The sequence below is a fragment of the Sander lucioperca genome, chromosome 12, assembly GCF_008315115.2.
Source record: "Sander lucioperca isolate FBNREF2018 chromosome 12, SLUC_FBN_1.2, whole genome shotgun sequence".
Classification (NCBI taxonomy): domain Eukaryota; kingdom Metazoa; phylum Chordata; class Actinopteri; order Perciformes; family Percidae; genus Sander; species Sander lucioperca.
Window position 1 is genome coordinate 24,986,608 of NC_050184.1, and position 17,096 is coordinate 25,003,703.

Below are 17,096 nucleotides of genomic sequence, written 5' to 3' on the forward strand. Positions count from 1 at the left end.
TGGGGGCCACCTGGAGCCCCTTGGTGCGCCTGGGGCTCCGTGAACCCAAAGTTCCCCCACTTGGTTTCCGTCGTCATAGAGATATAGAACAAATAAGCAGAGCAAAACGCCACCGGACAGTGCTTCTTTAGGGGCATTTATCTGCAGTTATTTGTGTGATTTCAGGTCAAGGACGCATGCAGTCAGTGTAATAAACCCATAGTGACTCGTCTCACTGACACTGAGCGGTGCTGCTGATGCTGTGCGCGCCGCACTGTGCTGGCTTCAGCCAATCACGTCCGCCGACGGCTGGAGGAGGCGGGGGAAGTGTCCGTCACAGCTAACTGACCGTGGAGCAGATCACATTCTTCGTCCGTCAAACCACTGCATCGCGTAAAGGTTCATGGACTTCTAACTGGACTGTTAAACCACACAAAAAAAAAAGCTTCACCCTAAGGCGCAGTATCATTTTCATTTAACTGTTATCCATGAGATTCTTCAGGCTTACCTTCAAGTGCTTCGTCGACTGCTTTTGAATCTCCTTTGTCAACGGCTGAACTGACCGCGGCGCTTTGTGAAATTGTCCATCTCTTGGCTGAGCTGAGGGGTTCCAACGTGTGATCATCACAAAAACTGCGATTTCTTTTTTTATTTCGATAAGGCGAAATAACAATCTCAGCAAATCAAAAAGACAACTGGAGCCCTACCTGCATACCAGGCTACATCTCTCTCTCTGCCCCTCTGAGCCCACCGGGGTGCCTTGCTAGCCAGGCACATTCATCAAACTTCAGCAGCCCCTGGCTCAAACCATCAGCCAGCTTGCTTTACAAAAAAAAACAAGATTTGTTTTTGTGCAGGTACCCTACAACATGTCACCAGAGTTGAAAGAGAATAGCCAAGGTGAGTATGACGTGTGACCTTCACTGCTTAATGACTCAGTAGCTAGTCAACCACTGGCACTAACGTTATCTAAAACATAACCACATGCTGATGAATTAGAGCATGCCTACCTCACTGCTTTGACCTTATTCTTTATGGATGAGAGCAGACCACACACTTAACTGCGCTTGACCTGCCTCAGCTATATTTCTCTCCACAAAATAATATTAAATATCAATAAACACTTTTCACCAGAGCTCACTGAACTGCACATAAGTTATTTTGAAGCTTAATATGGTGCTGAACAGTTGTCACTCCTGGTCAATACAGAACAGAAGATAGCCTACTCAATCACTGTCAGGTTTTACGTCACTATCACGAGACCATCATTATTTTGTAAAATAAGGTGACTCGTGTACGCACATCAGTGTGTTTTCAAAGAAGAAGCGAGTAACTTATTTAGCTCTGTATTTTTGACATAAACGCCCAAGAACAATAGCTTTTTGTTATTGTCTTAACCTAAGAAGCGATCTGTTTGCATTAACTTTAAATAATCACATATTGTGTGTAGCTATTTCCTCACACACATTATCCTAAACCACACAGGTATCCTCTTATGAAGTTGCTCTATAGATGCTGACACCCACACACACACACACACACACACACACACACACACACACCACCGTCTAGTCTGCTCTGATCTGGATTCAGCTGCCTTGCTTTGCATCAAGCACAGAGCGACTGATGCCGTGGAATGGCACTAATGAACCGACACGTTGCTAAAACCAAACAAAAAAGCGCCACATTGCTTTTGTTTTGTGTTTGAGTGTCTACAAGCATTTGTTCAGTGTTGTGTATGTGGGATAAAGAAAATGAAAGCTTTGTAAGTGACAGAGGAGCTGGAGATATACCTTGAACCGGCTCTCTGCTACCGCAGCACACTAATCAATGTCTGTGAGACATAGTGACGATGGCATGTGCAACCGAATTTTAGCCCAAATACTAACTGTGTGAGGACAGTTAAAACAAAATATATGCTGAGATGTATTTCAGCGCTATTACAGCTAAATGGAGGTGTATAATAATTGGCTAAGGTTGTACAGGCCCTTTAATGCACTAGATGGAAAACGTGTCGTCTCCCGCTTCCATTCAGTGCAAGTCTGGCCCAGGAGACTGTTGTTCATCTATCTCCAGTGGTGACGTGTGATGTGACGTTGTGAATGTGTATACTTTAGGTATTAGTGGTGTTAGACTATTGTCTGCAGTCCTCTGTGATAAGAAAGTGGATATTTTATTAGTGTCAATCAAATTCCGATTCCTGCTGTCATATCTGTTTCCATTCATCCTCCTCCTTCCTTCTTCTGGCTATCTGTTCTTCTTACTCATCTGACCCTTGTACTCTTTTTCCTGTCCAGGTGAAATCAGCCTCCCCCAGTTGGAGGTAGGGAGCCTGTCCGAGGAGGAGGGCGGGGGGTCAGCTCGCCCCCTGGTGCCTGTGCCTGGAGCGGGCCCAGGGTGTGGTGAGGGCGGAGGGGCTGACCCACTGCAGACCCAGGACGGGTCTGCAGCTGGGAGTGGAAATGGGGCTGTAGCAGTACCAGTTGTGGAGAGAGAAACTTGGACCAGGCAAATGGACTTCATCATGTCCTGCGTGGGTTTTGCTGTCGGCTTGGGCAACGTGTGGCGCTTCCCTTACCTTTGCTACAAGAACGGAGGAGGTGAGCTTCAAGAGCACTGTGTAGTTAATGTACTGTAGGTCTCTGTGGTATGCACACACACATGAACCCAGTTACAACTAGAGGGGCACTTTGAGAGCGCAGACCTCCGCCATAGCGTGCCCTATTTCACAAAGTTAATGCAGTGTAAATTTTCCCAGTCGGGAACTCATCACCACTTGAATGCTGCACAAATGCCCTATCTCGCAATGTTAACAAAAGTGAAAAATAATTTGTATATCTGCCCTGTGATTTGGATCCGCTCAAAAATGTGATACGTTCTTCCTTTGCCCATGCTACACCCTTCCACCAAGTTTCATGAAAATCAGGCCAGTAGTTTTTCCATAATCCTGCTGACAAAAAAAAGAAGAAGCTGTAAACATAACCTCCGCAGAGGTAGTGAACATATTAGGAGTATCACGTTTTCTTTAATTTCTTAGACCCATTGATGTACTTATGAAGGATATATTCCAAAACTACAGATGACTACAGTGCAATGTTGATGTACAAGCAAAGGTCATGGAGTACTTTATATTAAATAGTAAGTTTATCTTGTATTACAGTTCTTTTGTGCATGAACTCATCATTCAAACTATTCATATAGTCTAGTAATTCTCAAAGTGGGGTCTGTGAAAAGTTTTCAGATTCATTCATTTAAAATATCCTTTGTTGTTTTTGTTTTACAAAAGGGTTGATAGTTCAACGTATAATATTTAATTTTTAAATCTTAGTTCAGAGATTACGTTCTAATCTAACAAATCTATACCTCTTAGAATCTTCAAATCTGTTTAATACATATTCAATGTTCAATACAATTCTCTTGAGTTATTTCACATACTGTACCTAAGACTATAGTGGTAAATTATTCCAAGGGAGATACATGAGGGGTCCCTGGTATATTCTCTATTTCGAAAGGGGTCTTTGGCTGAAAAAAGATTGAGAACCTCTTATATAGTTTACAACTCTGCAAGGTTCATGACTTCTTCCCAGTATGATCCATCATAGTTGCTTGCTTTCTTACATGTCGGTAGATACAGTCATAGTTTTGCACGGTGAACAAAAGGGGGCTGAACACAGTCCTGAGGGTCACCTCAGTAGGTATTTCATTTTGGAAGCTTGCCAATATCAACGTGCAGAGAACCTCTCCTTTTCCGGTGTCATCTCTCTGCCAATCCCAACTGTTTGGGGGCTCTGTTTACTAAGAGATGGTGGGACTCAGACAAGTGTTGAACTTGTCTACTAGTTTCATGGCAGTGATTGTGTTGAATGCTGAGCTGAATTTAACAAAAAACATTCTGACTTCTTCAGCACTCTTGTAATACAATAAAATATAATTTATAGGAAAAAATGTAAAAGATTTAGAGATAGAATTATCTAGCTATTGGAATACAATAAGCAATTTTCAAAAAGAAAATGTAAATTTAGAATAGGTTTCCCTAATTACACGATTCATTCTGGTATTTTACTCAAGTCTATTTGTAACAGTTTAGATAAACTCAGATACTCCTGACAATTTGTAGGACAACAGTGAAAGTGAAGTAGACATAGTCAGAAATAGCCAGGCCTGCGTGGTTGTGAGCACGTAGCTGAAAAGCCATGCCCACCCACGTGGTTTCACTTTATTACAGTATTACAGTAGCCATTTGCTTAACAGGCAGACTTAGAACAAGTTGTTTCACACTGCTCTTTCAATGGCATATAAGGTTATTTGCATTGTTGTATGCCTTTTCCCACACCCTCTCCTTTTTTATTTATGCCAACTTGTTCAATAGTAACCTGCCCTGGCTGCAGCTTTTGACATTGACTTCTCTTATCTCTGCCCTGCCCACTTTTATATTTTTTTATGAGGTGATTCGTCAAAATAGAGTTCAATGTGCGGGTGTGTGTGTGTGTGTGTGTGTGTGTGTGTGTGTGTGTGTGTGTGTGTGTTAGTCCAGCCCTCCCTCTCTTTCATGTGTGTGTGTCTTGTGACCCGTGGCTCTGATACCCACCTTCTGGTATCGTATAACAATGGCTTGCCTCACACAGTCCACCCCCTGTGCTCCTGCCCAGCACTCATGTCGCACACAAAGGTGCTCTCTCCTTCTCCTTCTGATAAGGAGGCATATGTTACACAATTATGGTCCTGTGACCGTGCCCGTTCTTTCCTCACCCTTAGCGTTAGCACAGCTACATCCGCTTCAGTACTTCATTTTGCGCCTTTGACTGACCAAAGGTACACCTCGTAACACAACAACGCTATCAGATAAGCGCTATGGCTCTTAGTCAGACCTGCTTTTTACTGAAACAAGGACACACTCCATTGGAGACAGTAATAGATGAATGTACTGTAAATGCGTGGATTTAATCTCATTTATTTATTTTAATCTCAACTGCTAGGCCTGATGTGTCTGGTCCAGTTATGATTAGAGAGGATTTACTTAAGCCTATTAAGAATTCGGTTCCATGATCTGTCCAATATGTTGGGGTATGTCAGCACAAGCAATTTTTCCAGTCATTCCATTCTCGCCTCCTATTGGATCTCTCTCCCTTTCTCTCTCTCTGTATCTCTCTCACTCTTCCACCCCTTTCTCTCATAGACTCACACTCATGAATGTTTCCTTATAAGGCTGCAGCCCTCTGCTCTCAGAGAATGACATAAAGAATGATCGACTGAATGAGGCACAAATTGTCAATCAATAGCACTGTTGTGGAGCCAACCAAGTCTATGCCTTGGTGTGTCATTTTTGTATTTGTTGAACCTCCTCTACCACAGCGTTGTCCCAGTTTTTCTGCCTCCCAGTCCTGTGATGTATCCATCTTTCCCTCCTTTCTTCTTCTCTCTGCTCTGCGTCATAGCTGGTCATGTGACTCCCTCCCATCTGCGGACTCTGGTGGCATCACCCAGTTATATTATTATTCAAACCAAATTGTTGCGATTGTATTTTTTAGAAGGTGAATGTTATGCCTTATTTTTCATATGTTTTTCTGCGGTGTATTCGTGATCACAGCAAGCTTCTCCTACAGTATGAGAATCCAAAAGGGAGATTATTTATAGAAAACACTGAGCATGAACCATTTGCCCTGGGCTATCTACTACTAATCAAAATGAAACAAGTCCTAGATGTCTCTATCAGGACCTGCTGGAGTCTATTGTCTTTTTTTCTCCATTTGATAGTCCTTCGTCTGCCTCCGCTCCATGTAGCTTTCAAGTTCAAGGACAGAACTTAACAAAACTGTGCAAACACCTGTGGAATGGGAGACAATGCGATTATCTCCCACAAACCATTCCACTGCATCTTTTATCTGTGGCCTTGTCTGTCCCCCTCACTGGCTTTCACTCTTTTGCCCTTTATTGCTTCCTCCTCTTCAACTGTTCCTTTTTGTGTCGAGTGCTTGATTAGTAAGAGCCATGCCAGTGTTTGTGTAGCTTGTGTCCTTCAAAACATGACCTTTACCACTTTTACCTTTCTGCTGCTAAAGTGTTGCTAGGAAAAAGATCAGGACATACTAAATGAGTCAGCCTGGTTCTAATAATTAAACAATAAAAAACTCAGCATTGGTTTTAATATGAATAGCTTAATGTAATACTAATTAACTCTCATGTGTGAGTATCATAATAATTCTCTTTTTAAATTTACAAACCTCTTTTGTCTGCTGTCTCTCTCTGTCTCTGCCTCTCTCCTTTAATTTTCCACACTTTAAATATGTTAATGATAAGCAACTAAATGGTTTATGTTAAACATATTGAACACCATCTATTTAATGCATACAAATTCAGAGTCCATTCACACCATTAAACATAAAATAGAAGGGTGGGATCCAACTTACCATGATCAATCACGAAAGAACGCACTTGTACAGCAAATGCATCTCTTGTGTTGCAGGGGTTTTCCTGATCCCCTACTTGCTCATTGTGTTCATCGGAGGCATCCCAGTCTTCTTCCTGGAGATTGCACTGGGGCAATTCATGAAGCAGGGAGGGGTCTCTGCCTGGAACATTGCACCCCTCTTCAAAGGTACCTGTGTATGTTAGTGTGTTTGACATACTGAGAACACTATATTTTCCTAAAGAAGGTATTTTAAAGCTGTTCATCACATCTGATTTGTAAGTTACATCTCAACATACCTCCTCTTGCTTCCTTCTCTCCCTCTCTGTTAGGTCTGGGCTTGGCCTCAATGGTGATAGTGTTCTTCTGTAACACCTATTACATCATGATTCTTGTGTGGGCCCTTTACTTTCTCTTCCACTCCTTCACCAACGAGCTGCCGTGGGCCACCTGTGGACACCCCTGGAACACCCCCAACTGTACACAGGACTTCCGTCGGGCCTGCCACAACCGCAGTGCTGCCCAGGCGGCTCTGCCATCGTCTTCTGCCAACCTCCTCTCCTCCATGTCCCCATTGAACCTGTCTTCAGCCCAGCTCCTTCTCAACGGAAGCTGCCCAGAGGCTGAGGGCATGCGCTCCCCAGTCATCGAGTTCTGGGAGTATGTTATTCCTTGTCTGAGAGTGTCATAAAGGAGTAAAGCAGTGTGTCAGCAGTCTTAAAATACATTTTGAATATCTAAACTCAAAGCCATAAAGACTTGAATACACTCATCTACTGCCAAATTGCATTTTAGGGGTCTTAATGCTGTGTGTTTGTGTGTTATGCACCCAGAGTTTCCAGTCATGCAGACATTTATTCTGATCATTCTGATGTCAGTTACAAAATTGGTCTTATATTTAATTGTTCTGGCATCTATCTGGCATTTGCAAAACCTACAAAAGCCTGATTTGACAAAAAGCAATTCAACTTGCAGTCACCCTGTTGACAGATATTCAGATATTCACTTATTTACTTTGTCTTTGACTCTGCTTTGTGTTCTTCCTCCTAGACGGAAAGTGCTCCGTCTGTCTGGTGGGCTGCACGAGCCTGGTGACATCAGCTATGAGATGGTGCTGTGTCTCATAGTCACCTGGATCATTGTTTACTTCTGCATGTGGAAAGGAGTCAAATCTACTGGCAAGGTAAAGTATTTTCTGGCTGTACAATTAATGTTACATGACACTATTTGGGTTTATGGAGTGAATATATTTATGGCTCAATACGTTTACTGTATGTGAAACGTTATATGCCACTGTCAGGGGTGATTGAGTTTCATGCACAGATTTAAATAATTGCAGCATTTTGCCCTTTGAACCCAAATCAGCTTTGGTAAAGTGAGAGGATCAGTGTCTAGACTGAAACACATATCAACACAAATATAAGCACGCACATGTATTCTTTGAACTAATTTGTGTAGTTGCTTTTTTTCCTGTTTTCTCACATGTATTTATGTATATATGCAGCGTAATGTTTCAGTCAGGCACCATTCTCATTATCTTATCTTAATTATGTTATACTCTACATACACCTTGTTCAGAATGACTTCCATTTAGTAGTATAACAAAAAAGATCACTCCTCATTCTTTTAAATGTGTGTGCTCTGATACATTGGGATAATGAATGCATCCTTATTTTCTAGCATATGGAGATGTCTGTGTTTGCATACTTGTGTCTCCAGAGTAGCCAAAGCTCATAGACCGAGGGAAAAAAATAATGAAGGAGATTGAGCCAGTCAGCCAGCTGTAAGCCGATTAGTAACTTTCCACCATGTAGATGTCTGAGAGGCTTTTATGCCCATGTTCGCCCTAGATCAAGGCAAATATGTGCTTTCTCACTACTTTGCTCCTACCATACTGATTTAGCTGGGATTTGATGCTTCTAGTAGGTAACAGGGGGCGGCTTTCTCAGCATAACTTGACAAAGACTACCTTCTGGAAAGGTCTGCCAAAAACCCCTGCTATTGCAGGAGGTTTACAAATTGTCTGGCTTTCCATTTACAGGCTACCTTTTCTTCAAAGTAACATGACAGGGCCCATTACACATCTACTACAGGAAGGACCTAATGGGCTTCTACTTAAGACTTGAGTATTTGCAAAGCAGGTAATTGCTTAATCAAAGTGATGAAAACATACTTAGGTGCAGTTACATTGAAACATTTGACCATAGCTGATGAACCATGTTGATAAGCACTAAACTTTTACAACTAGCCTGTTAAATCCATCATATAACTGCATCTTTTTATGTACTTACTTCATGTAAATGTGAGGAGTTTAAATGTTTTAAGGGTTTACTGTAGAGTTTTCTACTTTCACTTAATTCAAGTTTTAATGCATAGCACTCAAACTTCACCTCCCTACCCCCAAGTTTACTTTATAAATTGGTCCTACAGTATCTAGAAATGTACTTCACAGCTCTCTTTTTACATCTTTCTCTAGGTTGTTTACTTCACAGCTCTGTTCCCCTACCTGGTTCTGGTCGTTCTTTTGGCCCATGGAGTCACTCTTCCGGGAGCTTTAGATGGGATTGTTTACTACTTGAAACCAGACTGGTCCAAACTTGGAGAAGCACAGGTATAAGTTTTGCGTAAGGTTGCATTTGGGTGTCCCTGTACATTAGTTCGTAGCAGTGTTGTGACAAGAAAATATTGTGTATCAACATCTAAGAAACTATAAATAGTCAACAGATTGTAAAACATTACTCAGGCTATTCCGTTTGTGATAGGTGTGGATTGATGCAGGCACTCAGATTTTCTTCTCCTATGCCATCGGACTGGGCGCTTTGACTGCGCTGGGCAGCTACAATCGCTTCCATAACAACTGTTACCAGTGAGTTTATACACAACATAAAATCAGACACCACTGTCACTGAAAGGAGGCCAGCATCAACACAAACACCATTAGCCTAGACTCATGCACACTGCCGCATCTGACTGTAGACTTAGTATCAAACAAACCAGAAAAAAACTGTTTCCACTAGATTTATTTCACTACAGACACTCTGGCAGAAAGACAGCAACTTTAGTCTGTCTTAACAATAACATTAAGTACCAAAAGATCAGTTCCTTTTTTCCTAAAAAGAAATACAACTGAATAGGTTGCCAAGAAGAATCATTGCAGTGTATTTAAAGTGCCCATATTATGAAAAAATCACTTTTTCTGGGATTTGGGGTGTTATTTTGTGTCTCTGGTGCTTCCACACACATACAAACTTTGAAAAAAATCCATCCATGCTGTTTAGAGTGAGATACGGTTTCTGAATGTGTCCTGCCTTCAGTCTCTGGGTGAGCTGTTCAAAATCGGCACGGCTTGTGACGTCACAAGCCGAAACGAGCAGGCTAACCGCAACCATTAGCTCGTAGCGTTAGCATGCTAACGCTAGCATGCTACCTCGTTCTCAATAGCAAAGCACTGCTACAACACACACAAGTTCACCATAATCTACAAAAGAACTACTTCCATGTGCGCCCTCATTTAGAAGTCTCCCAGCTAATCCTGCCTTGTAACTGACCGAAGTTGTAGAAACAGCCTTTCTTTTACTGTCTATGGAGCTAGCTAGCTGACATGATCTACATCTGAGCTACTGGGCATGTGCAGTGCAATCAAAGATACGTACAGAAGAAGAAGAAGAAAAGAGGTCTCACTCTGTAGCTAAAACAGAGACCAGCTGAAAAGAGGAGCTGCAGCAGTGAGAGAGAGCACTGCAGTACAACACAAATATGGTGTTTTTTAAAATTAAACCATGTAAACTTATTCTGGTACAACCTTAAAATACAATTATGAACCTGAAAATGAGCATAATATGGCTGCTTTAAGCCCTGAATATGTAACAAGCTCTTTTTTATTTTCAGGCAATCTTTCCATTCCAAAGCTGTAGAAATGAACTGGTGCAAAGGGCCAGTTAATTAATGAAGATTAGAGTGCAGACTTGAGTTACATTGTCTGTTTCTACTAAACACTGTCCTCACTTATGTTGGTTTTGTAGGCTGGTTGTTGAGCTTGCATGTGTTTACCCTACACAGTCAGATATGTAAACATGTTAAATCCCTTACAAGGTAGTTAGCTCCATAGCAGTAATAGGGATATTTGTTTTGTAAATCAGCACTTGCTTGCATATTTGGAATGCCCGTAATAGGAGGAGCCTCATGGATATCCTGCCATCTGACTTTTTCTTTGCCTTGACCTTAATTGGAAGTTAAAAGATGAGTCCAGATTCTGAGGTATGTCAGCTCAGCTCTGTTTCTCACACATAAACTTGGAGTAGCCCAGGAATAGCTAGAAAAAAAAAAACTGCCCGTAGAAGCCAATGTATAGTACATTTAGGGCTCAGGACTAAATTTTTGTGTCTTGTTCACTTGCTTGCAAACCCCATAGCTTGACTTCATATGCCTTTTTTAGCCATGCTAGCAGTGTAGCTGTATTGATCACAACGTCAGTCTTTCCATTTGTTTGTCTAAGACTTCCGGTCCAGAGTAAAATCTATCTTGAACCACTGGCTATCGATATCGATACAGCATAGTATCGCAATATTTTTCGTGGCAATACTGTATTGATACGGACAGCAAGTATTGATCTTTTATTATATACATTGCACATAAGAATTTAGCTTTTAGGAATAAGAATAATAAAATCAATTGCTTTTTCAGTTCACTAGATGGTGCAGTTAAGTTTTTTTTTTCTAGTGAGAAATTTATCTTTTTAGATAAAATAGATGTTGACAAATCTTTCCTTCGGGGACACCATTTGAAGTTGGAAAAAAGGTAATAAATTACAATATATCGCAGAATATCGCAGTATGTTTAAAATTGCAATAATATTGTATCGAGCCCCCATGATAATATAATATTGTATCATGGGGCCTCTGGTGATTCCCACCCCTACGATAGATTGCCATGAATCTTGATACATTAGCTGTCGTTACATGACTATTGCTAATGTAGCATGCTAATGTCCTAACATGTAGCTAGGCATTACATGCTTAACTTTACAATGTTAAAATTGCATACCAGAATGTTAAATGTTACATGGCATGCTAAATGTCAAAACAGTAACATCCAATAGTTGTTGACACAGTTGGTAATATTTAATTAATATCACACTAATGTTAGCATTCAGCTCAAAGCAGAAGTGAGCCAAAGTAACCTGAGGCTGAAGTACACCTAAGGGGCCAATATACTCCTGTCAGAAGTGCTTGTCGGTTGATCAAATAGCTTCGGGAAGCCACCTCCCAACACACCTTTCCGATGTCGGATTAGGGCAGTATATGTCCGACCATTTCTCTAATTTTCCGAAATTGATGATCTGACATTCCAAGCTGCACAGAAGAATAGAACCTTTCTCTCTAGCTTCTCTCTCTTTTTCCATTACTGGCACAACTATTTTTCATGTGTACAACCAAGTGCAATGCTATGGATGCTTTTCAGGAGAGACACACATTTCAGAGTCTGAAATGTGTGCCGTTGTCCCCATATTTAAACAATATCGCATCTCAACCCTCTCTATGTCACGCTTTTTATTCCACCTTCAATTGGGGCCGCTTGGATCAGGTATAAACACTTTTGATATCTGACGTGGTCTGACAACATGTCGTACAAACTACTTATTTTCTATTATAACCTGGCCCTCAGACTGATGAAACCTGGGCCAGGTCTGGCAGTGTAGAGCTGAGCCTAACAAGCTAGAGTCTGCAATGTCCTAAAATTCCAATTCTGCAGTAGATAAACACTTTTGATTTATGTAAAATCCTCACAAAATGTAAAATGTTTGCACCACTATTGGTAAGGTCCATCATCTTTGTTTCCTGGTGTGTAATGAGCATTACAGCCATATAGGGCTGCTTGAGTGGCTATTGACTTTTAGGGCCCTATTTTAACGATCTAAGCGCACGGCGTGAAGCGTCTGGCGCAGGTGCGTTTAGGGCGTGTCCACATCCACTTTTGCTAGTTTAACGGCAGAAAAAAGGTTCCGTGCGCCAGGCGCATTGTTCAAAAGGGTTGTACTTAATGTCTTCATTAATTCATAGGTGTGTTTTGGGCATAGCATGCAATAAACCAATCAGAGTGTCATCTCCCATTCCTTTTGAAAGCCAGGCAAATTTGTACCCTGACGCATTGCTATTATGATGGCGGATTTGCGCCGTAATATTTTTATTTGTAATCTTTTGCATGTTTGTGTGCTGCTGCGCTTCCCTGTGTGTGTGTAACAAGCATAGTGTGTGCGCGCTGTGCACGAGCCTAGGCACATTTTACTAATGCGCTTTTAAAATAACAATGAAATGCTGCGTTATTGACTTTAGACCAGGTTTTTGTTGGTCAATGGCACGATCACTTCCCGCTGCCTCAAGATAGCAATACGCCAAGAATGCACCTGAACACACCTCCCTGTAAGACCAGCACACCCATGGGCGCACAGATGGGCGGAGGTGCATTTGCTATTTAAATTACATGGGCGCTGGATGGTCTTAAAATAGCAAAGACACTTGCGTCGGGTTTTGCACCGCGCTGCGCCGGGTGCAAGATAGGGCCCTTAGTCTTGTTTACTAATTGATATAGACTGTTTTCTTAATCCAAACACTCATTCTCAATTGTTTAAATTGTATGCATTCATAAGCATTCTTCTGAGTACTGTTTCAGATTAATAAACCGTATTGACGGCTAACTGAGTGGAGGCTGTTGCTCAACACAGTTGCTACAATACAACAGTTGTTTATACATTCTTCATATCAGAAAGGATTCTTGGCCGGTGTTGCCAGCTAAACTTCACTTGTCAGATAAACAGAAGGTCATATCGTGCTATGTAGACCAGATAACAGGAATGACGTTGACTTCAGACTTAAATGAGAATTAGATCTCCAACATAATTTGATTACACATGCATGCATTATTATGTTAGGTATATTTATTTGTAGCAAGAAGTCCATTGGGGTTTTCCTTTCACTCTCTCCTCTCTCAGACCTTGAGACAGACTTGACAGACCCATTGGCTGTCTGTTCTCTACCGGCCATCTACAAAGACAACAGCAGCTTTCGGAGAAATTGCTATTGATCCCCTATTCACCATTCCAGCCCATCTCGTCTGTTGCCAATGTTTGTCTTGAGTACCTTACGTGAGCCTTTTATATGCATTTTATAATGCATCTTTTTCTCACAATGTCATTCTCTGTTCTGTTTCCCCTCTCTCTCTTCCTTCCTCTTTCTCTCTGTATTTCTCCGCAGGGATGCATTCTTGCTGGCCTTCATTAACAGTGGAACCAGTTTCTTTGCAGGCTTTGTGGTGTTTTCTGTGCTGGGCTTCATGGCTGCAGAGCAAGGCGTGGACATCAGTAAGGTAGCTGAGAGTGGTAAGAATAAAGCTTCCCCGTGCATTGAATGGCTGCCTTAAACCCAGTGCAATGAGCTTAGTATTGACAGTGATAGAAGAGCTATATGCCCTTGATACTTTATGCTTCTGACTCTGTCTATTAATGTGCAGGTCCAGGCCTGGCCTTTATAGCCTATCCCAAGGCTGTGACTCTGATGCCTATGGCGCCGCTCTGGGCAGCACTTTTCTTCTTTATGTTGCTCATACTAGGCCTGGATAGCCAGGTAAAACTGATTTCTGACACATTTTAGTTTGTTTGCATACACTTTTAAAAGGGTTACCTTTAGCTCAGAGGAACTGTAAGGTATAACTTGCTTCTATATTTTGCACTTTATATAGAATAGGTAGCTAATCTACATGTCTTTTACTTTCTCTCACACAAGTGTGACACAAACAGTCTAGACCCATTATGCCCAGTCTTAGCATTGCATTTCTTAGCAGCCTGTTTGTTGTGTGAGCTGGTGCCTACATCCATTGTTTTACAGCCCAGGGATTTGTGAATGAGCTTCTGTCTGATTCACACAGAGAGCGTCTTTCTACTCTCCCATCCATTCATTTACACTCACTTTCCATTCTCTCCCTCATTTCTTCTCCATCCACCTCTCTCTTTTTCCTGCGATAGCCACATTAGCCATGCATATGCTGACGTTTCTAGTAAATGATGTAAAAAAAAAAAATAAATAAATAATAGCCGCACAGTTGTTGTCCTCTCAACTCATGGTTGAAATATGTTTCTGCAAAGATACACGTAAACAATCTTGCATAGGGAGACTGAGGATGGGTGTTTGGGTCTGGGTCTGAGTCTGGCTCACCTGGATATCTCTGTTAGGTGTATCCAACAATGTCACCTAGTGAACACATTAAAGTTAGATGCACGCAGTATGCCTTTGCACAACACAGAGTCATGTTCACAGAGTCAGAAGCATGTTTCAGATTTAACTCTACATCCTCATCTTTGTGTCCCTCTGTTTCTTGCTCACTCACTCACTCCCTTTTTACCTCTCTTGTTCTCTCTGCTATCTCTGTACGCTCTTTTTCAGTTTGTTGGGGTAGAGGGTTTGATAACGGGAATCATGGACATGCTACCACCTAAATCTGCCCTGCGGCGAGAGGTGGTGGCAGCCATCTGCTGCGTCATCTGCTTCCTGATCGACATGTCCATGGTCACTGAGGTACAGTGAGGATTTCCTTGAGTTATAGACCTCATTTGGTTTGATTCTGAGGCTGGCAGATTAGAACACAACAGGCTTCTAGGCCAAATATGGTGGCATTCAGAAACTAGATCAAAGGTCAGAGTCTGTTACCTGAGCTTGAGATTGTTTTGCTACTGTAGCAGAAGATTATTTGATATGTTTCTTTAAAATACATGACTTGTCTTCCTAATTCTTAACTAGGCACAGTGAACCATTGCCAGGAATAAACTGGGACGAAAGCCTAAACAGTGGAGACAAGGCTAGAAATAGGTCACACATAAAGTATTAACAGGATGATCTCTCTTTCTGTCAGGGAGGAATGTATGTCTTCCAGCTGTTTGACTACTACTCTGCCAGTGGCATCACTCTGCTGTGGCAGGCCTTCTGGGAGTGTGTGGTGATTGCATGGGTCTATGGTAAGACAATTCTACACAATTAAAGTACAAACAACACAAACCGCACAATTCAATGCATTATCACAACATCCTGTCATTTCTGTCAGGCGCAGACCGTTTCATGGATGATGTGGCTCGTATGATCGGCTATCAGCCCCTACCCTACATGAAGTGGTGCTGGTCCTACATCACACCTTTTGTCTGTGTGGTAAGGACTTCTCTGTATGCTTTTCTATGAGTTTTACCTGCTAGTTGCAAACGGCTGACTTTTCTTTTGTGTGCATATAGGCAGTGTTCCTGTTCCACGTGGTGAACTACAAGCCTCTGACCTACAACACAGTGTACACTTACCCCTTGTGGGGTGAAGTGCTTGGCTGGGCATTGGCCCTATCCTCCATGCTCTGTATCCCTGTCACCGTTATCTACAAACTACTGCGCTGCAAAGGATCGTTGCGGGAGGTCAGTATGCCTGGTTGCAGGTGTGCATGGTCGTACACATTCTCTTGTGCATGTGTTGTTTGTAATGTGTCTCCTTGGATACTGCCCTCCCTCTCCTGTCCGTTATTTGGTTTGTTGATTTTCATCATTACTCATTAGAGAGAGCTCATTAGAGAAAGCTGAAGCATACGTCTAATAAACAGCTCATCATCTGTATGCCCTTGTCTTTCTCCATGTAGCGGTGGCAGCACCTAACCACCCCAGTTTGGGGCCGACATCACCTGGAGTACCTGGCCCCAGAGAGCGAGGCCAAACTGTTGCCCCCTGCCGAAACCAAGAGCACGCTTCTCTTTGAAAGTGTCATCTGATGAGCTAAGCCCCACAGAACACAGAGCCAAGCTCGCCCATGACATCAACACACAAACTACACAAAACACATGCACACCACACAGGCCTGGTAAAAGCAAAGTGCAGATTGGAAAAGCCCTGGACAAATGGACCAAAGAAAAAGATGGGAGAAGAACTGAAACACACCCGCACCCATACAGTCATCACATGCTGATACACGCTCTGCTCTGCTTTCTGACTCTACCTCGCTGACTCTCCCCTCTTTCTGCTCCCTGCCTTTGTGCTGTCCCGTCCCGTCTTGTTCTGTGAGTGTGATGTGTCCAGTGTAGTTGCAATATCTTCCCTTTCTGTGCCTGTCTGTCAGGCTTTCAACAACATCATCCGTCCCAACATGTCATGCCATTTTGTGATGAATGAGCAGAAACTTAAAAGATTAAAAATGAAAGACCTCATATCTGCTGCTGACATGCTATGGTCTGAATAAGTGTGTGTGCGTTTGTGTGTGTGTGTGTGTGTGTGTGTGTGTGTATATGTACGTATGGCTGTGTATATCTGTACTTGTGTGTGTTGGACCGTGGCAGTGGTGTCTTCATTTCCATGGGTCATTGTCTTCGGTCATTGTTTTCTGCCAACTGTATTCTCTCAATTAACTGTACAAAAACAACCTCCATTTGTTAAAAGAAAAATCAAAACATGACAATGCATCACCACTTCCAGCTGTGTGTTATGAACTAACTTAAGTATCCAGTGTATTGTAGGGTCTGTGAATCAGTGTTAACAATATTTGGAGGGGATTATGATCAGTATTTCCACCTTAAGAGTAGGAGAGAAACTTAAGACTGAATTGTGCAAAGAGCAGGAGTTGGGTTGGGTTGTGGGGAGGGGAAAGAGACTTGATGCCATGTCAGAAAAGAAGCAATAAATGACCAGATAAAGATGGAT

At 42.1% G+C, this 17,096-nt stretch overlaps 1 protein-coding gene across 1 annotated transcript; it reads left to right on the forward strand.

Moving 5' to 3' along the window:
• Positions 1 to 226: 226 nt before the first annotated feature.
• si:ch211-117c9.5 (sodium- and chloride-dependent creatine transporter 1) lies at positions 227 to 17,093 on the forward strand. Its single transcript, XM_031316629.2, has 14 exons — positions 227 to 879; positions 2,277 to 2,579; positions 6,443 to 6,574; positions 6,718 to 7,045; positions 7,436 to 7,568; positions 8,862 to 8,996; positions 9,148 to 9,251; positions 13,636 to 13,760; positions 13,892 to 14,004; positions 14,821 to 14,952; positions 15,287 to 15,389; positions 15,476 to 15,576; positions 15,657 to 15,827; positions 16,046 to 17,093. The coding sequence occupies exons 1-14, from the start codon at positions 849 to 851 to the stop codon at positions 16,172 to 16,174; spliced, it is 2,040 nt and encodes a 679-aa protein (XP_031172489.1). The 5' UTR covers positions 227 to 848; the 3' UTR covers positions 16,175 to 17,093.
• Positions 17,094 to 17,096: the final 3 nt, after the last annotated feature.

Excerpts from the sequence above, each read along its gene's own strand:
- si:ch211-117c9.5 (XM_031316629.2), top strand. The coding sequence starts at position 849 with ATGTCACCAGAGTTGAAAGAGAATAGCCAAG. Across the intron at positions 2,580-6,442 it reads TTGCTACAAGAACGGAGGAG|GGGTTTTCCTGATCCCCTAC; the intron begins GTGAGCTTCAAG and ends CTTGTGTTGCAG. Across the intron at positions 8,997-9,147 it reads CCAAACTTGGAGAAGCACAG|GTGTGGATTGATGCAGGCAC; the intron begins GTATAAGTTTTG and ends CGTTTGTGATAG.